Here is a 26845-nt window from a genome sequence, read left to right as displayed (position 1 = left end):
GGCACGGGTGGTGTTGAGTTCCTACATATTGAGGTAGGAACTATTCGGAGAGAGGAAATATTCGAAAAAGCCTACGGTATCGGCACATACAATTTAACTTATTTTGCTGCTTTCGCGAACATTTAATCTATTCTGGATAATAATGTTAAAATCTGTAACGCGAAGATGTTCGTCGTGTTATTACGTCGCATCAAGGTAGAAGTTGCAAGCTTTAAGAGTAATGTTTTCCACCTAAAATGTTGCAATGAGAACGAAGGTAACGACCATGAGGGTTGTTAACGATCAGCACGGCTTGGCTCGTCCGGTGGCGGGAATTCTGATAACCAATCAGAATCACCGGGCGAGGCAATGAGTACTGGTGGGAACGTGAGCAGTAACAGTACTCTACTCACTCCCATCCAGTCGACATGCCGTCGTCGTGTGTGTGGCCAGTTGTACCCCCTCTGTGACAGCGTGCTGCGCTCTCTCCAGCGACACGGATCTTAGGATCTAGCTAAATGGTCAACGCTGTAATGAAGTCTCAGGAATTTACCGTCTCCATGACATAGTGAGAATAGCTAGCTACCTAAGGCGTGAGATAATTTCTCTTCGTTTGAGATAATTTCTCTTCGTTTGAGATTTCTCTTGTTCGTTTGTTCAAAATTGCTAATCTCCGAAAGTCCTTCACCGATTGCTTTGGTAATTTTGACACAACGTTCCATTCGAATATGCACGGGTTTTTATATAACTAATTGTGATGCCACACCTGTGACAGGTAAAAACAATGCTTCTTTTTGAAAAACAGTGCCATCTGTTGCACGTAAGAGCAAAACACTCTATACTAAATATGTTATGATTACATTTCAATATTTTTTATTGCATTGGTAAATTGAATTTTCATGGATTTCGATTTATTTTCATTTTGATTTAATTAGTTTGTGTGACATTGCGTTGGAAATGAGCTACGTTGTTTACCATACTGTTCATTTCGTGAGTATACTTTATTTTTGTATTTTTACATTGTTTTTCATTTCGTTTTTTAAACTGTTTTTCTTATATTTCAGTGATGGAAACATCAGATCATTCGATGTTCCCAATTTTATGATGGGAACCTCAGATCATTTTGGAATGCATCGGACGTGAGAGTGAGGAATGGCGGGGAGAACGAGGGGACGGGGGAGTTGGGAATGGTGGGAGGACGTGGGGACGGGAGTGGGGGGGGCAATAGTGGAGAGGACTGGGAGACAGGGAAAGGTTGTTGTGGCTCAGAAACACACGTGCGACGCTGGGCCACAGCAATATATTACATGGAAGATTATATTGACAAGAAACCTTAGATATGGAAACCAGGAATCGAGCCCCGACCTTATATAAAGCTAGGCCGTTCCTATACCACTCACTCCCTATGGACGGGAGAGAGAAAGTTGCAACAAATGCGTAGCATAAAAGGTTTGTGTTATTTCATACTCCCCCTTATCCAAACAACACATTTTATTTTTTACTCAACAAATTGGATTGTGTCCCGCAAAAGTTTGCGCTAAAAAACGTTTCGTGGAATATTTTATCTCATAAACCGGAAATAACGATTCAAATGGTTTATTCGCTGATTAAACAAAAAACTATCGTACAAATGGGGGAGAGTTGATTTGGAGGTTGGTCCTGAGGTTCATGTGGAAATTGTAAGGGAAATTGGGATGATGTCGGCGTGTATTGGTGGCCCGGGTGGTGGTGATGTGGGTGTGGGATGGTGGTGATGTTGGTGTGGGGTGGTGGCCCGGGTGGTGGTGATGTTGGTGTAGGGTGGTGGCCCGGGTGGTGGTGATGTTGGTGTGGGATGGTGGTGATGTTGGTGTGGGGTGGTGGCCCGGGTGGTGGTGATGTGGGTGTGGGATGGTGGTGATGTTGGTGTGGGGTGGTGGCCCGGGTGGTGGTGATGTGGGTGTAGGGTGGTGGCCCGGGTGGTGGTGATGTTGGTGTGGGATGGTGGTGATGTTGGTGTGGGGTGGTGGCCCATGTGGTGGTGATGTTGGTGTGGGGTGGTGGCCCGGGTGGTGGTGATGTTGGTGTGGGATGGTGGTGATGTTGGTGTGGGGTGGTGGCCCATGTGGTGGTGATGTTGGTGTGGGGTGGTGGCCCGGGAGGTGGTGATGTTGGTGTGGGGTGGTGGCCCATGTGGTGGTGATGTTGGTGTGGGGTGGTGGCCCGGGTGGTGGTGATGTTGGTGTGGGGTGGTGGCCCATGTGGTGGTGATGTTGGTGTGGGGTGGTGGTGATGTCGGCGTGTAATGGTGGCCCGGGTGGTGGTGATGTTGGTGTGGGGTGGTGGTGATGTTGGTGTGGGGTGGTGGCCCATGTGGTGGTGATGTTGGTGTGGGGTGGTGGTGATGTCGGCGTGTAATGGTGGCCCGGGTGGTGGTGATGTTGGTGTGGGGTGGTGGTGATGTTGGTGTGGGGTGGTGGCCCATGTGGTGGTGATGTTGGTGTGGGGTGGTGGTGATGTCGGCGTGTAATGGTGGCCCGGGTGGTGGTGATGTTGGTGTGGGGTGGTGGCCCGGGTGGTGGTGATGTCGGCGTGTAATGGTGGCCCGGGTGGTGGTGATGTTGGTGTGGGGTGGTGGCCCGGGTGGTGGTTATGTTCTTGTGGGGTGGTGGTGATAGTGTTGTGTTAACTAACACAACACCTATACCCCCTATTAGACTATTTTACAGGAACTTCTTTTCCACAGCCCATAAAACCGAGGAAAGGGTCCTGAAAGATATTGTCAGTAGAAACGTTATCCCTACAGACAAAAATCAGAAGATACAACTGACAATTTACTATAAAACCAAAAAACGGCCAGCCTACTCATGAGAAACTCTCCAGACACAAAGCAGAACGTTTTAAAAGAGACCAACGTCGTCTATGCCTTCAAATGCCCTCTTGGGGATTGTAAGCCTCAAAAAACTCAGTATATAGGCAAGACAACAACATCTCTTTCCAGGCGTTTAACGATGCATAAGCAACAGGGCTCCATTAAGGAACATATAGCCTCTTCCCACAACCAAACCATCACCAGAGAAATCTTAGCAAACAACACAGAAATCATCGATAGATACAGCGATAGCAGGCGGCTCGACGTCTGCGAGGCACTACACATCAAGAAGTCAACACCAGCAATCAACAGCCAATTAATGCACAACTATATTCTACCCACTTCAAGACTCCGCTCCAATATAGAAGCATCAACAAATATGGGCCAATAAAAATAGGCCTTCTGCAGTTACCTACTTTTAATACCTGTTTGTATTTCATTGTTTCGTGTTCTGTTTTGTGTTAAAAGTTTATTTTCACCTCATCCAAAACTATTGTAACATGTCACCTCACCCAAATATAGGTATAAAAACTCGAAAGATGTTTAAGCTCTATTCAGTTAAAGTTGTGTGTGTTTGTGTAAACTAAAGTCTTTGAAAATGTAAAAAGTTTTACGAAACGCGCTCAAGTGTTGCGTCAGACTAGAAATAAAAATGAATTTTGGAGAATTGATCTTTGAATTACCATCAACAGTGAAAAGAAACGTAAGAAAGATCGAGAAAATTCGTGTTAGAATTATTAATCTTACTTTTTCTGTCATATTTAATAATATATATAATATATATATATATATATATATATATATATATATATATATATATATATATATATATATATATATATAACTTTAGAACACTTTCCCACCAGGAGACTCGAACCCTAGCCAGCACAGAAGCCTTCCAGCAACTGGCATAACAGGTACGCCTTAACCCGCTCCACCACCCGCTCAGACCCTTAAAAGAGATGGTAATTTCGGAGTATTTAAATACACCAAAGATCACCACCTCCCAAGAGCACTAGAGCAAGTGAGGGGTCATTTAGACGTTAATTTCATCAAGTCCCTGTTAATATGGGAAGACACAGTGTCTATGCTTAAGGCACAACTCTCCTAAACACGAGAGTTAAGTATACAACTTTAGAACACTTTCCCATATATATATATATATATATATATATATATATATATATATATATATATATATATATATATATATATATATATATATATATAATGTGTGTGTGTTTGGAGGGGACTCAGTAGCCTAAAATAAGAAAAAGATGTTGTGTTTGACCATGTCTTGGTCTAGTTAACTAGAGCTTGTGCGTGGGAATACCCACTGCATAGGTTCGAATCCTCGACACAACCCCTACTGATTTTCTCATTCACACATCATGTTAGTGTGATTACTCGCTATGTATCATTATTATTATTATTATTATTATTATTATTATTATTATTATTTATGCCAACGACATCAATTATACATTTAATTCATCCGGAGATTTCTTTTCTAACAAATCGGGTTAAAAGAGGGGATAAAGTGGACGAGTTAGTTTATTGCAATCTTTTTTATTGCATATCTTCCCTCACAGTGTCTTCAAATGGTGCGAGAAAACTTTATATCTGGGATAAATCTTCGAACTTTTAATACAAAATTCTTTCATAGCTATTTTGGGTTCTACACTTTTAAAGTTTGTGTTTGGCGGAGTTCATGTGGTTTAAATGGATCCCAGATAGTTGGCAACACTTGCCTTAATAGTATACTACAAGATTAGCAGAGTATTTACGTTATGTTTGGAGGAGGGGAGAGAGAGAGAACGAGAGAGAGAGAGAGAGAGAACGAGAGAGAGAGAACGAAAAAGAGAGACAGAGAGACAGACAGACAGACAGAGAGAGAGACAGAGAGACAGAGAGAAGGGAAAAGGAAACAATAGGATAAAGAGACAACAAATTGTTAATGATCTATTATTTTGTAAATTAATTTTCCAGCACAAATCAGCATAGCAGAACAGTTCTAGGTTTATTGAATGTAAAAAAAATAATTATAATAATATTTTGTTTGTAAAATTAATTTTTTCAAAGCTAAATATAAGCGTTGTATTTTGCAACGCTATTATTCAGTTGTTATCTGAAGGACAATTTTAATATTTACTTAAAGATATGTTTGTTTCAATTACTTTGATGCGAATTGCTTTTCTTTGGATAGAAGTCAAATATATTGAGCAATTGATGCTATCTACCGCTGGATTTTTTCCTTTTCTAGCATATGTTTGTATATAATGTTTTTGTTATCGTGTAAAGACAAAAGGATCCTTCACAAAGATATGTTGTTGCAAAACGTACGACATATTTCAATGCACGATTGCCAATCACAGAGAATTTTTTTTAAACGAATACAGAACTCACTATTTTCGTGAGTAGAGTTTCAATTATATAGTTGAGGACAGGAACGCTGTTAGGCTTATCAAGGTCTCCCTTCCCCCCCCCCCCTCAACTTAGGTCAACTACTGACCACCTTCGGGATGCAACCCACGAAAGTTGTTTATCTTTCAGATATCTATTTATTTCTAGGTGAACAGCCGCATCAGGTGTTAGGGAAAAGTACCACTGTCCTGCCGGATGAATTGAACAATAGTTCTTGCAATTATGAATCGACTTCCTGGACAACTATGCTACAGGATTAATGTGCTGTAAATGATTGTAAAATAATTCATTGTATTTTTTTTATTTACACTTTTGACCCCAGCGCCAAAAATGCTGTGGTTTAGGGAAATTAAAACCATCGCAATATTGACGCTTCATGGGCCTAATACTTATGAACAAGTCGGGCTCTTACCAGCCCTATCAAAGCCCCCCATACATTACGTCTTCCTTTGATGGAGTGATAGACGGCCGACAGACCTTAATTGGTTACCTTAATTGGTAGGTTAATTGGTTAACCTAGAGTCTGACGCTTTTGGTTAAGCTAAACCACAGGATTGTTTATAGTGGAGGATCCAAGAGAACTGATTCTGAGACCAGCAGTGTAGTGTACGAAATTCGTGTGAGTAAATATTTCTTATACATCAATACGTGTTGCTAATACACCAATGCGTATTGCTTATACACCAATACGTGTTGCTAATACACCAATGCGTATTGCTTATACACCAATACACATAGCTTATTTATTAATACGTATTGTTTATACACCAACACGTATTTCCTTCCATCCTCCAGAGAATATTGACGAATAACCATCTCTCAGGTCGGAACCAAATGCATAATTCTGCTGGTTCTGCGTCAGTTTCACGGTGGTGCCAAAGGTTCATGGTGGAGAAAGAGCTTCACAATGGTGTAGTAAGAGCTTGACAGTGGTGCAATGGTGCAAGAGCTTAACTGTGGTGCAAGAGCTTAACTGTGGTGCAAGAGCTTGACAGTGGTGCAAGAGCTTGACAGTGGTGCAAGAGCTTGACAGTGGTGCAAAAGCTTGACAGTGGTGCAATGGTGTAAGAGCTTCACTGTGGTGCAAGAGCTTGACAGTGGTGCAAGAGCTTGACAGTGGTGCAAGAGCTTGACAGTGGTGCAAGAGCTTGACCGTGGTGCAAGTTCCACGTATACCAGTCGACGACACTCATTTCCCCCCCCCCCCCCGTTCAATGACCACCATACCTGGACAGTTAGCTTGAAAACCCGGTAACCACATCGTGTTACCATCCAAACTTCTGGAGAGGCAACCATTTACGAAACCTGTATATCCTTCCTTAATCATGACGGTTTGGTCAACACTTATTCAAGATTTTACGAGTTTGTGAGACTTCACCAGCCAAGGTAATTATTGTTATAGATAACATCGTGGCTCTTCGGCGCTCACAAACTGTTTAATAAATGTAAATAATGCCGTCAAGATTGTTGATAGATGTACAGGTTTCGTAAGTGTTTACGATGTACAAGTGGATATTATCAATTATCAAAACGCCAAGCCATTACGACTATATAGCAGCGGGAACAGGTCAGGATAAGGATTTGGGATTGGACGGAGGAAAAGAATGGTGCCCAACCACTTGGACGGTCACGGATTGAACGCCCACCGGCACGTTATCTTGAGATGATTTCGGGGCTTAGTGTCCCCGCGGCCCGGTCCTCGACCAGGCCTCCATCCCCAGGAAGCAGCCCGTGACAGCTGACTAACTCCCAGGTACCTATTTACTGCTAGGTAGCAGGGGCATCAGGGTGAAAGAAACTCTGGCCATTGTTTCTACCAGGCGCCCGGGATCGAACCCGGGACCACAGGATCACGCGTACAGTGTTCTGTCCGCTCAACCACCGGCTCTCGTCAATACGTGCCCATCCCCACACAATATATATAGCGTCAGCGATCGTTTCCAGGACCGAGGTGCTTGCGCAACACCTTGTTGACACGGCTCCAGGATCCTCGGCTGGAAAATTCTGAAAATTTCGCCGCGTACAAGACAATATCTGCAGGAGCCAACAAAAATAAAGATTAAATTAGCACCATTAAGGAAGTTAACCAGGCGTGATAAAAAGTAATAAACATTTTTTGTTTGCCAAATGTGGGAGCAATTTCTGTGTTTAAAAACTAGGAAATTATTTATTTGAAATAAAGCAAAGAGTAAAACAACAACTTGGAGCTTGCTGCTTTACCATGTCGTTGTATAAAGCGCTTTATACAACATCGTCGTCACCGCTTATACATAAATAAATAAATAAATAAATAAATGTTTATTTAGGTAAGGTACATACATACAAGAAATTTTTACAAAGATTGGTTGACTTATAGGTAAAGCTAGTACATACAATGCCTAAAGCCACTATTACGCAAAGCGTTTCGGGCATGAAAACATCCACATAGTTTACAGAGCTTTATACAGCGTTGCCTGTATTATATACAGCGGTGGCAGAGCGTGATGCATTGTAATCAGAGCTTTGTGTATTGCTTCAGCGCTCTATACATGGTTTCATGAGAACATACGAATGAAGGTAACTGCAGAAAACCTTTAGGCCCATACGAGGCACACTCGATCAAGGCGCTTCTAGGCTCCTCTCGGACGTAGTTTCGAACCCTCATCACGGCCCTTGTGGATTTGTTTTGCCTCTATTTATATCCAATAAATAGGAGCGACTATTTAAATCCAATAAATAAACACGTCTTACTTCATTGATGTCACCGCTTTATATATACATCGTTGTCAGCACTTTATACATCGTTGTCAGCACTTTATACATCGTTGTCAGCACTTTATACATCGTTGTCAGCACTTTATACATCGTTGTCAGCACTTTATACATCGTTGTCAGCACTTTATACATCGTTGTCAGCACTTTATACATCGTTGTCAGCACTTTATACATCGTTGTCAGCACTTTATACATCGTTGTCAGCACTTTATACATCGTTGCCAGCACTTTATACATCGTTGTCAGCACTTTATACATCGTTGTCAGCACTTTATACATCGTTGTCAACACTTTATACATCGTTGTCAACACTTTATACATCGTTGTCAGCACTTTATACATCGTTGTCAACACTTTATACATCGTTGTCAGCACTTTATACATCGTTGTCAGCACTTTATACATCGTTGTCAGCACTTTATACATCGTTGTCAGCACTTTATACATCGTTGTCAGCACTTTATACATCGTTGTCAGCACTTTATACATCGTTGTCAGCACTTTATACATCGTTGTTAGCACTTTATACATCGTTGTCAGCACTTTATACATCGTTGTCAGCACTTTATACATCGTTGTCAGCACTTTATACATCGTTGTCAGTACTTTATACATCGTTGTCAGTACTTTATACATCGTTGTCAGCACTTTATACATCGTTGTCAGCACTTTATACATCGTTGTCAGCACTTTATACATCGTTGTCAGCACTTTATACATCGTTGTCAGCACTTTATACATCGTTGTCAGCACTTTATACATCGTTGTTAGCAAGTTATTCATCTCTGTCAGTGCTTTATAATTATCAGCAATTTATACATGGTTGTCAGCCATTTATACATCATTGTCAGCAAGTTATACATCGCCTGTCAGTGCTTTATAACTTGACAGTGCAAAAGCTTGACAGTGGTGCAATGGTGTAAGAGCTTCACTGTGGTGCAAGAGCTTGACAGTGGTGCAAGAGCTTGACAGTGGTGCAAGAGCTTGACAGTGGTGCAAGAGCTTGACCGTGGTGCAAGTTCCACGTATACCAGTCGACGACACTCATTTCCCCCCCCCCCCCCCCGTTCAATGACCACCATACCTGGACAGTTAGCTTGAAAACCCGGTAACCACATCGTGTTACCATCCAAACTTCTGGAGAGGCAACCATTTACGAAACCTGTATATCCTTCCTTAATCATGACGGTTTGGTCAACACTTATTCAAGATTTTACGAGTTTGTGAGACTTCACCAGCCAAGGTAATTATTGTTATAGATAACATCGTGGCTCTTCGGCGCTCACAAACTGTTTAATAAATGTAAATAATGCCGTCAAGATTGTTGATAGATGTACAGGTTTCGTAAGTGTTTACGATGTACAAGTGGATATTATCAATTATCAAAACGCCAAGCCATTACGACTATATAGCAGCGGGAACAGGTCAGGATAAGGATTTGGGATTGGACGGAGGAAAAGAATGGTGCCCAACCACTTGGACGGTCACGGATTGAACGCCCACCGGCACGTTATCTTGAGATGATTTCGGGGCTTAGTGTCCCCGCGGCCCGGTCCTCGACCAGGCCTCCATCCCCAGGAAGCAGCCCGTGACAGCTGACTAACTCCCAGGTACCTATTTACTGCTAGGTAGCAGGGGCATCAGGGTGAAAGAAACTCTGGCCATTGTTTCTACCAGGCGCCCGGGATCGAACCCGGGACCACAGGATCACGCGTACAGTGTTCTGTCCGCTCAACCACCGGCTCTCGTCAATACGTGCCCATCCCCACACAATATATATAGCGTCAGCGATCGTTTCCAGGACCGAGGTGCTTGCGCAACACCTTGTTGACACGGCTCCAGGATCCTCGGCTGGAAAATTCTGAAAATTTCGCCGCGTACAAGACAATATCTGCCGGAGCCAACAAAAATAAAGACTAAATTAGCGCCATTAAGGAAGTTAACCAGGCGTGATAAAAAGTAATAAACATTTTTTGTTTGCCAAATGTGGGAGCAATTTCTGTGTTTAAAAACTAGGAAATTATTTATTTGAAATAAAGCAAAGAGTAAAACAACAACTTGGAGCTTGTTGCTTTACCATGTCGTTGTATAAAGCGCTTTATACAACATCGTCGTCACCGCTTATACATAAATAAATAAATAAATAAATAAATAAATAAATGTTTATTTAGGTAAGGTACATACATACAAGAAATTTTTACAAAGATTGGTTGACTTATAGGTAAAGCTAGTACATACAATGCCTAAAGCCACTATTACGCAAAGCGTTTCGGGCATGAAAACATCCACATAGTTTACAGAGCTTTATACAGCGTTGCCTGTATTATATACAGCGGTGGCAGAGCGTGATGCATTGTAATCAGAGCTTTGTGTATTGCTTCAGCGCTCTATACATGGTTTCATGAGAACATACGAATGAAGGTAACTGCAGAAAACCTTTAGGCCCATACGAGGCACACTCGATCAAGGCGCTTCTAGGCTCCTCTCGGACGTAGTTTCGAACCCTCATCACGGCCCTTGTGGATTTGTTTTGCCTCTATTTATATCCAATAAATAGGAGCGACTATTTAAATCCAATAAATAAACACGTCTTACTTCATTGATGTCACCGCTTTATATATACATCGCTGTCAGCTCCTTATACATTGTTTCAAGTCTTATATATAGTTGTCAGCACTTTATACATCGTTGTCAGCACTTTATACATCGTTGTCAGCACTTTATACATCGTTGTCAGCACTTTATACATCGTTGTTAGCAAGTTATTCATCTCTGCCAGTGCTTTATAATTATCAGCAATTTATACATGGTTGTCAGCCATTTATACATCATTGTCAGCAAGTTATACATCGCCTGTCAGTGCTTTATAACTGTCTGCAATTTGCAGATCGGTGTCAGCAATTTATATTTTTATCAATCAATTTTATTTTGTGAAAGATTAAGAAATCACTTGGTATAGTCGGTAGAGCGACGAACTCGCTTCTTGCAGGTCGGCGTTCGATCCCCCAATGGTCCAAGTGGTTAAGCACTGTTCCTTCCCCTCCGTCCTCGTATCCCAGGTCCTATCCTGTTCTCGTATCACTTACAACAGCTATATAGTCACACTGGCTTAACACTTTTTCCTAATAATTATAATTTTCTAAAAAAAAAAAAAAAATCAGCTTATTTGATAAAGTCTAACTCAGCATCTATTTCTTAGATAGATGATGTTTCCCAGCATCTGAGAAAACTACAGCTGATGAATAGAAAACTATTTATCAGTTCGTCTATGTGCAGGTTCTGAAAGATCTAGTGAGATCACAGGTGTTCACAGGGGGGTTCACAGGGGTTCACAGGTGGGAGTGTCACAAGGGTTTACAGGGGTTCACATACGTTGATATGGGTTTACAGGATTCTATTTTAACAGAAGCCATTTTATTTCAACAGAAAATGCAGCATTTCTGCTTACTTTGTATGTATTATGCATACAAGTCTCTCCTACGCTCTCAGTAGTGATGTTGCGAAGATCACCACCACCACCTGTGGTGTATACAGCCCCCTCTGCAGTGTGCTGAGCCACCTGGGTGCCATGTATACAATCACATGTGTGCACTGAATATAATTGGGTTGTGTTGGACTAAATACCAAGAAATAACAAATTTATACCTATGTCGAACCTATGTTACGACTGAAATTGTGTGTGTACTCTGTTATCCCAGGCGCTGGTGTTCCACGTGGTGAGAGGTCCCTTCTACGAGGAGTTCTACCAGTGTGTCACCTACGGCTTGTACTCTCCCGCCTGGCTGGAGCAGGTCTACGGCATCTTCAGCCTCGTCTGTATGTTCGTCTTGCCTCTCCTCGTCCTCCTCGTCACCTACGTCTCCACATTCATCACCCTCCACAGTAAGTGGGAAGAGGAAGGGAGTCTCTCTCTCTCCCTCTTCAGTAAGTACGCAGGGGAGGGGTCTCTCTCTGCACTGTAAGGGGGGAGGGATCTCTCCCACATTAAGTAGGCAGAGGTCCACACAGACACTGAGAGATCTGTGTCTCTAATATTGTACTATTTGCATGCGGCTGCAGACCGTTCTCCGTCCACCCACAAATCCTCATTTATATTCAGACAAGAATAGCAGTGTCTCCTTTCCGTCCGTCCATTTCTCAGAGCAGTGGATCCTATGGCCTGATCAGAGTTTAATGCCCATGCTATATCCCCAACCCTTCGATTCACCTATTGTATATGCTTATCGTGAATCTATTTTTGTATGGGTCTTGATTTACGTCTTTTTCTCTTGATAAAATAAAAGGTAAAACTATAATTTTCTCCTTGCAGGGTTACGTAAACACGTAGAGCAGGGCTATAGCGAGATATAGTGGTAGAGATAAAGTGAGAGAGTGTGAGAGACTGAGAGAGAGAGAGAGAGAGAGAGAGAGAGAGAGAGAGAGAGAGAGAGAGAGAGAGAGAGAGAGAGAGAGAGAGAGAGAGAGAGAGAGAGAGAGAGAGAGAGAGAGAGAGAGAGAGAGAGAGAGAGAGAGAGAGAGAGAGGGCTAGCGAGTCATTATCAGGTGCTCGGGAACTATGTAAATATTTTGGTGTCAGAACGGTGTGTGGGTGTGTATTCACCTAGTTGAGCTTACGTTTTATTTTTTCTCTCTCTCTCTCTCTCTCTCTCTCTCTCTCTCTCTCTCTCTCTCTCTCTCTCTCTCTCTCTCTCTCTCTCTCTCTCTCTCTCTCTCTCTCTCTCTCTCTCTCTCTCTAAAACAGGTGCGACAAAACAGGTGCGATGTCGACCCAACTGTTCATGAACATTTTTACGATTGAATTTCTTTTATGGTATACATCTGACAATCATTTTAGATGTATTGAAATAATTGGATAATAATATATTAATAATATATTATATAATAATATAAAATTATTATAATTATAAAATACTAATAATAAAATATTTTATTATAATATATTATAATATATTAATAATATAATATATAATATATAATATATGTATTGAAATAAATGGATAATAATATAGCCATCGTGATTATACCACGATGGATAAATATTTAGTGGTTTGTAAGCAGATAGACGGATCTCCTGTGTGACGAAGTCTAAATCACTTGGAATCTGAGGCTTCAATCTGCAGTTAATTTTGGTCTACTTTCAAGATCAGACTCTAGGAGTAGCTTATTAATAGAGCAGAATTTGAAAGGCAATCAACCAGGACCAGCGTTCCGTAGAGCAGTGTGCTTGGTCCCTGACTATGAAATGTCAACTTGAGAGAGCTACATCATTTAATTTTTTTATGCTGTATTCTATGATCCTGATTGCCCTTGAACCTTAACACATACAAGAGATGGATTTGATTTAAAGGCATATAAAATGGTTTTAATTCCATCATTTTCTAGGATCGCCATTGAAATGTGTTGATGAAGGATTGCAGGTTATAGCTAGCAGTCTCATTGGAAACATCAGCACTATTTCTAGTGAACCCTAGTAGGTAAAGCATGAGAAGGAAAGAGAGAGGAGGAAGGAAAGAGAGAGAGTGAGAGGGGAGGGGGGGCGGTGTGGAGGGGAAGAGAGAGTGAGAGGGGAAAGGGGAGACTTACCTTGAGAGAACTGCATGCCGGTCCGAGGAACGAGAAGTTGGTTAAGTCTCTGGAAGTCGTATCAGAAACAGTGAGTCGTTAAGAGGAGAGAAAGTGGCCGAGTTACAATGGAGTTCAGCATTTATTACTCCTGGTGTAAAAATTATAAATTACTTCACACAACTGTTTATAAAGTACCTCGGTGTAGTGTAGTGTGGTGTGTGTGTGTGTGTGTGTGTGGTGTGTGTGTGTGTGTGTGTGTGTGTGTGTGTGTGTGTGTGTGTGTGTGTGTGTGTGTGGTGTGTGTGTGTGTGTGTGTGTGTGTGTGTGTGTGTGTGTGGTGTGTGTGTGTGTGTGTGTGTGTGTGTGTGTGCGGTGTGTGTGTGTGTGTGTGTGTGTGTGGTGTGTGTGTGTGTGTGTGGTGTGTGTGTGTGTGTGTGTGCTCACCTATTTGTGCTTGCGGGGGTTGAGCTTTGGCTCTTTGGTCCCGCCTCTCAACTGTCAATCAACTGGTGTACAGATTCCTGAGCCTACTGGGCTCTATCATATCTACATTTAAAACTGTGTATGGAGTCAGCCTCCACCACATCACTGCCTAATGCATTCCATCCGTTAACTACTCTGACACTAAAAAAGTTCCTTCTAACGTCTCTGTGGCTCATGTGAGTACTCAGTTTCCACCTGTGTCCCCTTGTTCGCGTCCCACCAGTGTTGAATAGTTTATCTTTGTTTACCCGGTCGATTCCTCTGAGGATTTTGTAGGTTGTGATCATGTCTCCCCTTACTCTTCTGTCTTCCAGTGTCGTAAGGTGCATTTCCCGCAGCCTTTCCTCGTAACTCATGCCTCTTAGTTCTGGGACTAGTCTAGTGGCATACCTTTGGACTTTTTCCAGCTTCGTCTTGTGCTTGACAAGGTACGGGCTCCATGCTGGGGCCATGGGGCCATGCTGGGGCCATGCTGTGTGTGTGTGTGTGTGTGTGTGTGTGTGTGTGTGTGTGTGTGTGTGTGTGTGTGTGTGTGTGTGTGTGGTGTGTGTGTACTCACCTATATGTACTCACCTATATGTGCTTGCAGGATCGAGCATTGACTCTTGGATCCCGCCTTTCTAGCTATCGGTTGTTTACAGCAATGACTCCTGTCCCATTTCCCTATCATACCTAGTTTTAAAAGTATGAATAGTATTTGCTTCCACAACCTGTTCCCCAAGTGCATTCCATTTTTCTACTACTCTCACACTAAAAGAAAACTTCCTAACATCTCTGTGACTCATCTGAGTTTCCAGTTTCCACCCATGTCCCCTCGTTCTGTTATTATTACGTGTGAACATTTGATCTATTTCCACTTTGTCAATTCCCCTGAGTATTTTATATGTCCCTATCATATCTCCTCTCTCCCTTCTTTTCTTTAGTGTCGTAAGGTTCAGTTCCTTCAGCCGCTCTCCATATCCCATCCCTCGTAGCTCCGGGACAAGCCTCGTCGCAAACCTCTGAACCTTCTCCAGTTTCTTTATGTGTTTCTTCAGGTGGGGGCTCCATGATGGCGCGGCATACTCTAAGACGGGTCTCACGTAGGCAGTGTAAAGCGCCCTAAAAGCTTCCTCATTTAGGTTTCTGAATGAAGTTCTAATTTTCGCCAGTGTAGAGTACGCTGCTGTCGTTATCCTATTTATATGTGCCTCAGGAGTTAGATTAGGTGTCACATCCACTCCCAGGTCTCTTTCTCGAATCGTTACAGGTAGGCTGTTCCCCTTCATTGTGTACTGTCCCTTTGGTCTCCTGTCACCTGATCCCATTTCCATAACTTTACATTTACTGGTGTTAAACTCCAGTAGCCATTTCTCTGACCATCTCTGCAGCCTGTGTAAGTCCTCTTGGAGGATCCTACAATCCTCGTCTGTCACAACTCTTCTCATTAATTTTGCGTCTTGTGCAAACATTGACATGTATGATTCCACTCCTGTAAACATATCATTTACGTAAATTAGAAAGAGGATTGGTCCCAGCACCGATCCTTGAGGTACTCCACTTGTTACTGTTCGCCAGTCCGACTTTTCGCCCCTTACCATTACCCTCTGGCTCCTTCCTGTTAGGTAGTTCTTCACCCATACTAGGGCCTTTCCGCTTACTCCTGCCTGCCTCTCAAGTTTGTATAGCAGTCTCATGTGCGGTACCGTATCAAAGGCCTTTTGGCAGTCAAGAAATATGCAGTCTGCCCAGCCTTCTCTGTCCTGCCTTATCCTTGTTACTTTATCATAGAATTCTAAAAGGTTTGTTAGGCATGATTTCCCTGTCCAGAACCCATGTTGGTGCTTGTTTACAAACCCAATGCTCTCCAGGTGCTCAACAAGTCTTAGCCTAATTATTCTTTCAAGTATTTTGCAGGGGATGCTTGTCAGTGATACGGGTCTGTAGTTAAGTGCCTCCTCCCTATCCCCCTTTTTGAAAATCGGTACGACATTTGCCTCCTTCCAGCAACTGGGCAATTCTCCCGACATAAGTGACTCATTGAAGATCATTGCCAGAGGCACGCTGAGAGCCTGCGCTGCCTCTTTAAGTATCCACGGTGATACTTTGTCTGGTCCAACAGCTTTATTTGCATCCAGTGTTGTCAACTGTTTCATTACATCCTCTGCTGACACCTCTATATCTGATAGTCTTTCATCTTGGGTAATCTCTTCTAACAATGGGAGCTGCTCAGGCTCGGTAGTGAACACTCCATGGAATTTTGCATTCAGTACCTCGCAGATTTCCTTGTCGCTTTCTGTATATGCCCCTTCTGTTTTCCTCAGTCTTGTCACTTGGTCATTTACCGACATCTTCCTTCTTATATGGCTATGTAGTAATTTTGGTTGCTTTTTCGCTTTGACTGCAATATCGTTCTCATAATTTCTTTCCGACACTCGTCTTATGTTAATGTAATCATTCCTAGCTCTGTTACATCTAATCCTGTTGTCCTCTGTCCTTTGTCTTCTGTACTTCCTCCACTCCCTCCTGCTTCTCACCTTTGCTTCCTGACACTGTCTATTAAACCATGGGTTATTATATTCCCTCCTGCTTTTTTTCTTTATTGTTGGAATAAATCTATCTTCAGCCTCCTTGCATTTCAATATGACTTGGGTCATCATACCTTGCACTGTTTTTCCTCTAAGTTCTTCCTCCCACTGCACTTCTCCCAGGTAGTCCCTTATCCTTCTGTAGTCCCCTTTTCTGTAATCAAGTCTCCTTTCCCGGACCTCTTGTCCTTTGGTCACAATTTTAAGCTCCATCATGTAGTCAAAGGCTAGGACACAATGGTCACTAGCTCCTAGTGGTATTTCATGTTCCAACTGCTCGATGTCTTCTACATTCTGAGTGATAATGAGATCTAATAGGCTGGGCGTATCCCCTCCTCTTTCCCTAGTATCTTCTTTCACATGCTGTGTTAGGAAATTCCTGTCAATAACGTCTACCAGCTTCGCTCCCCAGGTCTCCTCCCCGCCATGGGGATTCCTCGTTTCCCAATCTATCTCTCCGTGATTTAGGTCCCCCATGACCAGCAGCTTCGCTCTCATTCTATGCGCTAAAGTTGCTGCCCTCTGCAGTTCATCCATACATGTCTTGTTGCTGTCCTCGTACTCCTGCCTGGGCCTTCTACTGTTTGGTGGGGGATTGTAGAGTATCAAGATTACAATCTTCTTCCCATCCACTGTCAGGGTTCCATGTATGAAGCTTGTGCTTTCATTGGTACCCGGATTTTCCAGCTCATCAAACTTCCATTTCCGCTTTATTAGTAGTGCCCCTCCACCTCCCTGTCTCTGTGTCCTTTCTTTTCTTATCACCTGGTACCCCTCTGGAAAGATTGCATCCGAGATCATGCCATTTATTTTAGTTTCCACTATTGCCACTATGTCTGGGTCTGCCTCACTAACTCTTTCTTTTATCTCTTCTGCTTTATTGGCTACCCCATCAGCATTGGTGTACCAAACCTTGAGACTCTTCTTGGAAACTCGGGTGTCAGAGTTCCCCCTTTCACCAGGGGTCTGGGGGGAACTGGGGGGTGTCTGGGGGGCAAGTGGGGGCTGTGGGGGCGAGTGGGGGGGTGCTAGGGGGGTGCCTGGGAGTGCCTGGTAGGCGAATGGGGTCTGGGCATCTGTGTGTGTGTGTGTGTGTGGGTGTGTGGTGTGTGTGGTGTGTGTGTGTGAGTGTGTGTGTGTGTGTACTCACCTAGTTGTACTCACCAAGTTGTGTTTGCGGGGGTTGAGCTCTGACTCTTTGGTCCTGCCGCCTCTCAACTGTCAATCAACTGGTGTACAGATTCCTGAGCCTACTGGGCTCTGTAATATCTACATTTGAAACTGTGTATGGAGTCAGCCTCCACCACAACACTACTTAATGGATTCTATTTGTTAACTACTGACACTGACAAAATTCTTTCTAACGTCTCTGTGGCTCATCTGGGTACTAAGTTTCCACTTGTGTCCCCTTGTGCGTGTCCCACCCGTGCTGAAGAGTTTGTCTTTGTCCACCCTGTCAATTCCCCTGAGAATTTTGTAGGTGGTTATCATGTCTCCCCTTACTCTTTTGTTTTCCAGGGTTGTGAGGTTCAGCTTCCTTAGCCTTTCCTCGTAGCTCATTCCTCTCGGTTTCGGGACCAATCTTGTGGCATTCCTCTGAATCTTCTGTGTGTGTGTGTGTGTGTGTGTGTGTGTGTGTGTGTGTGTGTGTGTGTGTGTGTGTGTGTGTGTGTGTGTGTGTGTGTGTGTGTGTGTGTGCGCGCGCGTGCGTGCGTGTGCTTTTTTTGGTCCAATGTTGAAATCCTTCCTAAAATCAATACCTCTCCTTAGCTGTTTAAAACTGAGATCAGAACACTAGCAGTCCAAAGCTTTGTTTTCATCTTTCTATAATGCAAGACACCGACCTACATTCCGGCACACAGAGGTCCTGAAATTTGCTAGAACTGAACGACACATAGAAAGTATTGTCCTCATCCATGACTTCGTTTTTCGTATCTTCCACATAGAGAGCGAGAAAGTGTTCAGGAGCGAGCGAACCACTTTAGGGAACACTTGCCCAGAATTCAACCGTCGCCGGCTGCTGAGGAAGGCGAAGATGAGGGCGCTGAGGATATCTGTAGTGATTGTGCTGGCCTTCGTCATCTGCTGGACGCCCTACTACATGATGATGATTATCTTCATGTTCACGCAAGTGGAAGAGAATGTGAGTTTATCCACTGTTGATGTCACGACATTGTTGTTGGAACTCGTAAATTGTTTAGTAAATTCAAATCACGCTCCTATGTGTCACTCTCCTTATTTTGGTCTTTGTCTGTCTGCCTGTCAGTCTGTCTGTCTGTCTCTTTATCTATCTCTCACACACAATTCCTTATCCTGATCCATTCCAAGGGCTTTTATAGTCGTAATGGCTTGGTGCCTTCCTCCTGATAACTCCCTCCCTCCCTCTCTCTTCTCTCTCTCTCTCTCTCTCTCTCTCTCTCTCTCTCTCTCTCTCTCTCTCTCTCTCTCTCTCTCTCTCTCTCTCTCTCTCTCTCTCTCTCTCTCTCTCTCTCTCTCTCTCTCTCTCTCTCTCTCTCTCTCACGCATATTCTCTTTTTTCTCCATTTACATAGACGGTAGTTTTCTGTGATCGTGTCTGCCCTCACTTTGGCTTTGCCAATTAGCGAGGGAGTTAGTGCTAAAATATTACCCTCAAATTATCTCGTTTCTGCACCGCTAATTACTCGAAGCGAAAAGCTCAAAAATGGAACTTTAAAAATATATATATATGTAATAAATATTTTTACCATTTTCATCTGATAAATAATGATTCATTCCTTAACAAAAGAATGGTTTGCAGTCAGGACAAAATTCTGTAACTGCTTCTGCCATTTTAAGGCTTGGAATCTACCAGGGTAATTTTCCTGACTGTGGCTGCCATTAATTTTCCATTTTCTTGGGCATAATTTATTGCTGTAATTTTGGGGTTCCACCAATGACGGCAGTTTTCCCATTCGACAAATTGTTCCCTAACGAGCCTTGCAATTTATTACAGAATCTTCACACACGGTGAGAAAATGTTTAATTAAGTTGTCCTTTCATTAGCCCATCCTTATGGATAGAATTCAGAGCCACATACTTTTTGTCCTTTAAGTATTTTGAACGAAATCTGATCAGTTATTTTAATTGTTTTGACCTCCAAAAATCTTTGTGTGTGTGTGTGTGTAATTCACGTGTTTTTTTGCAGTTTTAAGTGGCCAATGACGGCAGATTTGCTAAAAAATTAAATTAAATTTTTTTAATGTGTAAAAATTGAGCATAATCTCACCATAAGTCCTCCACATGCGCGTGAGTTATGGTGAAAAGCTTAATAACGTGCACACGATAGTTCAAAAAGCTTCACACGAACTATAGCTGAATGAGCTTCACTATAAAGATCCTATGGTTCTCCTCTTGAACGGACAGGTGGCGGCGGAGTTGCAGTCTGGCATCTTCTTCTTCGGGATGTCCAACAGCCTGGTGAATCCACTCATCTATGGCGCCTTCCACTTGTGTCGCTGCCATCGACGCAAGGCCTCCTTTAACCTCATCATCATCAACAGGTACACGTCTCATCCCACTGCTAGTCTTGCTATCTTCATCAACCTCATGTTACCATCAATCATAATGGCCTTGAACGACACTATTAGTCGTTTTCGCACCATCATAGCAACCATGTACAGACCATCATCATCATCATCATCATCATCATCATCATCATCATCATCATCATCATCATTATCATCATCATCATCAACACGGTATAACAATCACCATCAATTAGTTCACTCCTGATTCCTCCCTCAGTTAACATCAACACAAGCAAGCGCCACAGTCATCACTGTACACTCTCATCATCAGCAGTGAGTGCTATCATCATTGTTATCATCAATAAGTGCTATCATCATTAAGTGTTATCATCAATAAGTGCTATCATCATTAAGTGTTATCATCAATAAGTGCTATCATCATTAAGTGTTATCATCAATAAGTGCTATCATCATTAAGTGTTATCATCATCAAGTGCTATCATCAGTAAATGTTGTTATCAGTAAGTGTTACCAACAATACGTGTTTCATAAATAAGTGCTGTCATCAATAAGTTTTATTATGAGCAATTGTTGTCATCAATAAATCTTATAAATATTAAATATTATGATCAATGTCCTATAATTAATAAGTGTTATCATCAATAAATATCATCTTCAATAACTGTTATCATAAATGTCATCCCAATAAATTGTATTACAAATAAATGACAGCATGTTGACCAGACCACACACTAGAAGGTGAAGGGACGACGACGTTTCGGTCCGTCCTGGACCATTCACAACCGGCTTGAGAATGGTCCAGGACGGACCGAAACGTCGTCGTCCCTTCACCTTCTAGTGTGTGTGGTCTGGTCAACATGCTTCAACTACGTTATTGTGACTCATCGCCTGCAAATGACATCATCAATAATAATTTCATGAATAAATGCTATCTTAAGTAAGTGTTATCATCAGTGTTTCCCCTTTATTAGTGTTAGAATTAATAAGTGTTTTCATCGATAAATGTTATCATCAATAAGTGTTTTCATCAATAAGTGTTATCATCAATACGTATTATCATAAATAAGTGCCATCGTCAATAAATGTTATCACTAATAAGTGCTATTATCAACAAGTTTTATCGTAAATAAGTGTTATTATAAAGTGCTATCATCAATAAGTGTTATCATCAGTAAGTGCTGTCATCAGTAAGTGTTATTATCAATGAGTAATATCACCAATTAGCGTTATTACCAATGTTATCATCAATAAGTGCTAACACTGATAAGTGTTATTATCAATAACTGCTATCACAAGTGTTATATCGTCAATGCATGTTATTATCTATACGTGTTATCATCAATAAGTGCTAACACTCATAAGTGCTATCGTTAATAAGTGCAATAAAAAGAAAATTTCATCATGAAATAATTGTTATCGTGAATTGTTTTTACAATCAATAAGTGCAATAAAAACAGAATGTGATCATTAATAATTCTTATCGTAAATTGTTTTTACAATTAATAAGTGCTATCATCAATAAAGGTTCCAAAAAGTGCAATTTGAACAAAGGAATAGAACAAAGCAATGTTCGGGGAACATTTTGAACGGCATCGTTTGTGAGTCGCGTGTCAAGTGCTTTTTATTCGTGAACACGATGGATTTTTGGGGGTCTGAAACACGGAGCATGTGGCTCCTTATTGCGGCTCCTTGCTCCTTATTGCGGCTCCTTGCTCCTTATTGCAGCTGACTTCATCGAGCATGGTTCAGGCAACGTTAGCGAAAACTAGCTGATCATTCTGAGAGGTGTGATTCGAACACAAGAAGACAGCGAAGCATTGTTCATAAACAAAAATTGTTCGAATGTAATTAGCTGCAAGTCGTATCTAAAGTATCTCTTTTTTTTCATCCCTAAACAGGGCAGGACGAGTTGGTAGACGAGTTAAAATATTTCTTCACACTGCTTTGAAGTAAATTTAGTGACAATCTTCATGTCTTGCTGCGTTATTAAAATGGAATTGTTAACATTCTCGGTGAATTTAGTCGAGTAAATATTGCCTAAAATTAAATAATTATTACAGTCTTCCTCTTAACTCTCGAGACTCGAAAATATCGAGACCATTAGTGGTGGTCTCGATACATTAGCATCATGGGCTAATGTAATGTAAGCCCTCATTTTGAACCATCTCAGTAAGTCAATACCTAATCCCACTACTATCAACATTTAAAATTAAAATAATATTGTAATGTTTAACTTTTAATCCCAAGGTAAATGAATTGTGTTAGACGCAGCAACATTCCATGGGGGGATTATCATAGCCGGGCAGGATTGACAGAGCAATTTCATATCCCTTTATGAGATCTCTTCATCTTTCCTCGATCATTGTAGCTTAGACAGTATTTCCTAAACAGTTTACACTCTCTTAAGCACTACGAGGTCGACCATAACAATAACAATCTTGGTTTCTGTATGAACTCGTAGCCCATTGGAGCTCGTGAACTGGCTCGCAAATGCAGACTAAGCTTCCATGATTGAGATACGAGGTACCGATCTCGCGAGATGAGTATATTGGAGGCATATGGAAGCGCGATATCCTCCCCATCACCCACGAAGTGTGGGGAGATCTCAGTGGGTGATGGGGAGTGCCAGTGAGGGCTAAACAGGAACTAAGTAACGTGTCACAAATGACGTTTTCTATGCCTCAGAGTGATAAGGTTAAGTGGATTGCTTGGATTCTTCGGTATCTGGTTAGGTTAGGAGGGTTGGATTTTAGACGCAGTGGGACTCAAGAACACAGGCTGCTGGAGCAGGAGCGAGGCTGCTGGCTAACACTACCGCAGTTCTGTGTCGTTGCAGAAATGGATCAAACCTCCGGTATCGAGCAAGTGGAAGGAACAGCACACGCTCCACCACCTGTAGGTCTTCGGCCGCCGAGATGGACACATCAGTGGTCAATGTCTTCGAAGACGGGGTGGGTGTTTCTTGTCTTATGTGGGGGGGGGGGGGGTGTGATGTTTGGAGAGCTGTGAAGTGCTTTGTTATTGTGTTGTGGCGTTACTTTTGTTTGGTTTTTATTGTGTTGCTGTGTTTTTGTTTGGCGAGATTCGGACGCTTGTGTGTTGCTGTTATGTGCTTTAGTTGAATTTTTTTTCCTAACGCTAGAGCAGTAGCATGTTTGATATTTTATATGTTATTCAAGTAGAATTATATACAGTTCATTAGTATATTAATAAACATATTCTATAACCAATATCGTACATTAGTATATGTCCGTTTTGTACGTAGTATTAAATAAATTTGATGTAATTCTTTTGTTATGATTGTCTAAGTTACCCCCCCCCCATTTAGTACAAAAATAGATTTGAGTGTATATATATATTGACGTCATCAACCACACACCGTATCTGTACATCAATATGTACTCTACTGATCGTAAGTGTTTTGCACAATACTACATTGTCTTTATGTAACACGAGGTCATTCAACATATTTGCTAGTTCGGCTGACATACAATTCTGTTGTGTGCTGTGACTCCTTTAAGTTTATATGGACAAGTTGTTTGCAAGTGCCTTAGTGAGGGCACGTTTTGGAAAGTTGGTTGTGAGTGCTTCATTAATTTTATCTCCTGATGGTTTGGTTCTGTGAAAATACAAAGGGCCAGGAGTGCCAGGAGTGCCGGAATGAAAGCTATAGGGCCATAACATGATTGTGTTATGGCCCTATAGCTTTCAGAGAGAAAAAAGCATTCGACATCAGTAAACAACTATAGGGGAATATCCTTGCTCTTTGATGAGAAGGTAATTTTTAAGTCATTGTCGAGATGTTCGGATTCCATGTTGCTAGAAATTACTTATTAATTTGTTCTAATTGTTAACTATTTAGATTTCACTGCTATACACCTGTTCACTCCAAACACTTGTAATGATTTATATCAATAGCTTATGATTAAACTTCTAAATCTAAATTTAAGACATTAGATACAATAAAAGTACTTTAGCTGATGTAATAAAAGTACTTTAGCTGATGTAATAAAAGTACTTCAGCTGATGTAATAAAAGTACTTTAGCTGATGTAATAAAAGTACTTCAGCTGATGTAATAAAAGTACTTCAGCTGATGTAATAAAAGTACTTCAGCTGATGTAATAAAAGTACTACAGCTGATGTAATAAAAGTACTTCAGCTGATGCAATAAAAGTACTTCAGCTGATGTAATAAAAGTACTTCAGCTGATGTAATAAAAGTACTTCAGCTGATGTAATAAAAGTACTTCAGCTGATGTAATAAAAGTACTTCAGCTGATGTAATAAAAGTACTTCAGCTGATGTAATAAAAGTACTTCAGCTAATGTAATAAAAGTACTTCAGCTGATGTAATAAAAGTACTTCAGCTGATGTAATAAAAGTACTTCAGCTAATGTAATAAAAGTACTTCAGCTGATGTAATAAAAGTACTTCAGCTGATGTAATAAAAGTACTTCAGCTGATGCAATAAAAGTAAAAGTTGCTGCATATGAAGAGAAAAATATAACAATTCCTCAATGTCGTGATGATAAATGTCCGTCATAGCCATGGACACAGCCGGGGCATTTACAGAGACTGCCACAAGTATCGTGTGTGTTGGCTGAGCGTCTCGAGGTACTGGCAGACTGGAAGTGATTCCCACCGTCGCCATGCCACTTGGCCGTCAATATTGACACTTGACCGTCAATTCTGACAATTGGCCCTCAGTACTAACAATTGGTCGTCAATACTAACACTTGGACGTCAATTCTGATAATTGGCCGTCAATAATAACATATGGCCGTCGCCACGATCACTGTCACTCTTCATTAGCTGCTACTAGCTAGTCACCAATAAATGTTACTGTCCCATTGCTCCTAAGACCAACACTTATACAATTGCGATATCCACAATTACCCGTCGCTACTAACCCACTGTCCATCGCCAGAAAGCACTGCACACTGTCCTCCATTAACTGTCAATAACCGTTTCCCATACTTGCCCCCAACAGGTTCGCTACTCGTTCCGGCGCCAGTCAAGCCGCCAGCGGTCGCTAGCATCGCCTCGGGCAGGAGCCCTGGACATGCACTCAGGACTACACGGATCCTTCAGACACTCCCGGTACGGCGGCAGCTCTAAGGGCCTCCTGGGTTCCCGCCATGTTCCTAAGACTTCCCTGAGCTATCCTCACGAAGGGTTCAGTCCTCTGAGTCAGGGCTTAGCAGAGGAGGAGGAAGAACAGGAGGGGTTGGAATGGTCTCAGACGCACCAGGGGAGTCGTGCAGACAGCGGTGTGGCCAGCAGCAACGGCAGAAGAAACTCCTTAGACTCGTGGTCTCGAAGCAAGAACACCCCCGACCTACTTCCGTCAGATTCAGAGACCGAGAACGTCGTTCCTCCCTCCAAGCTACTCCAACAGTGTCCTTGTAACAGCTACTCTCTTCTGCAAGTTGATATGCAGCGGCACTCAGACACTCAACTGTGAGGTGCTGCTGAGAGCCCGCTGTGCCATCACGTCACTTCCAGCAAGAACGTGAAGCGGCTTAAGTGATCAGTGCCACAGCTGCTTGGTGTTCGGGTCACATGTAAATCACTGCATTAACGCCCAAAATGGTCAAAACGTTACAGGTTATTTTATTTTGAATGAGCAGAACTTCCACAATGTCAGTAAGTCACCTCTCTTTATACTGATATTTCCAGACAACTTTCTCGAGTGCATGGAACAATTCAAGCCAAATAAGGCTAGAACTCTTAGCTTCAGTGTTACTTCCGTTTACTAAAGACTTGGAAACTAGTGTCTGGTATTTGTAAATATCAATCGCTCATTTATTTTGTAAATATTCGAAGCAGTTAATATTAAGTTGATCAATTCATTCATTCAGTTTATGATTAAAAAAATAAATTATATTGTAAAAATATTTGTTGTGTTGTAGCTGACGTTTATAGCTGAATTAGTGGTGCTAGTGACAATGAGGGGAGTGCTAGTGACAATGAGGGGAGTGCTAGTGACAATGAGGGGAGTGCTAGTGACAATGAGGGGAGTGCTAGTGACAATGAGAGGAGTGCTAGTGACAATGAGGGGAGCGCTAGTACCGTTGAAGTAAGCTCTAGTACCTTTCAGTGGAGCGTTAGTACCTCTGAGTCGAATATGTTATTTCATGATCAAAATATGAAATACTTATAACTTAAATTTCTAAACCACGCATATTAAAAACTACATATCATCAATCAATCAATATATATATATATATATATATATATATATATATATATATATATATATATATATATATATATATATATATATATATATATATATATATATATATATATATAATATATATATACAACCATGGAGAAGTCAGAGTGACTCTCGGGGGGATGGCGGGGGGGGGGGGGGTAATCTTCCCTTGAAAACCACGACGGTCCCTAGTGGTAATTCTGTCGTGGACAAATACCTTCCAATCATTTGGGTCATCGAGGAATCGAACTTGAATTCTACACGATTCAGGGCAGAGTTCAAATGCAGAAATGTGTATTTAGCACATTTTTAAGGAATATGATATAATCAGAAAAGGTGGGTATAAATGAATTTCTACGACAGAGGCTCTGATTAGCTTATAGACCATGAATGTTGAACGTTGGTAAGAGCCCAACAAAAGGTGATCTAACACTGAACGACAGTTTAGTTTTTTTTTACATTAGAATTTTTGGCATATTGTACCAATTATAA

General features: G+C 41.8%; 1 protein-coding gene across 1 annotated transcript in view; it reads left to right on the top strand.

The window, feature by feature from the left end:
* CrzR (corazonin receptor) overlaps positions 1 to 26329 on the top strand; it is a 42423-nt gene extending 16094 nt beyond the window's left edge. The window contains exons 2-6 of the mRNA XM_069301402.1: positions 11707 to 11890; positions 18570 to 18766; positions 20008 to 20144; positions 22969 to 23083; positions 25124 to 26329. Coding sequence (XP_069157503.1) covers positions 11707 to 11890; positions 18570 to 18766; positions 20008 to 20144; positions 22969 to 23083; positions 25124 to 25597 — 1107 coding nt within the window. The 3' untranslated portion in view covers positions 25598 to 26329. The remainder of the gene's footprint in view (positions 1 to 11706; positions 11891 to 18569; positions 18767 to 20007; positions 20145 to 22968; positions 23084 to 25123) is intronic.
* The last annotated feature ends 516 nt before the right edge of the window (positions 26330 to 26845 follow it).

This window comes from Procambarus clarkii, chromosome 5 (assembly GCF_040958095.1).
Source record: "Procambarus clarkii isolate CNS0578487 chromosome 5, FALCON_Pclarkii_2.0, whole genome shotgun sequence".
Classification (NCBI taxonomy): domain Eukaryota; kingdom Metazoa; phylum Arthropoda; class Malacostraca; order Decapoda; family Cambaridae; genus Procambarus; species Procambarus clarkii.
This window is presented reverse-complemented; position numbering and strand designations above follow the sequence as displayed.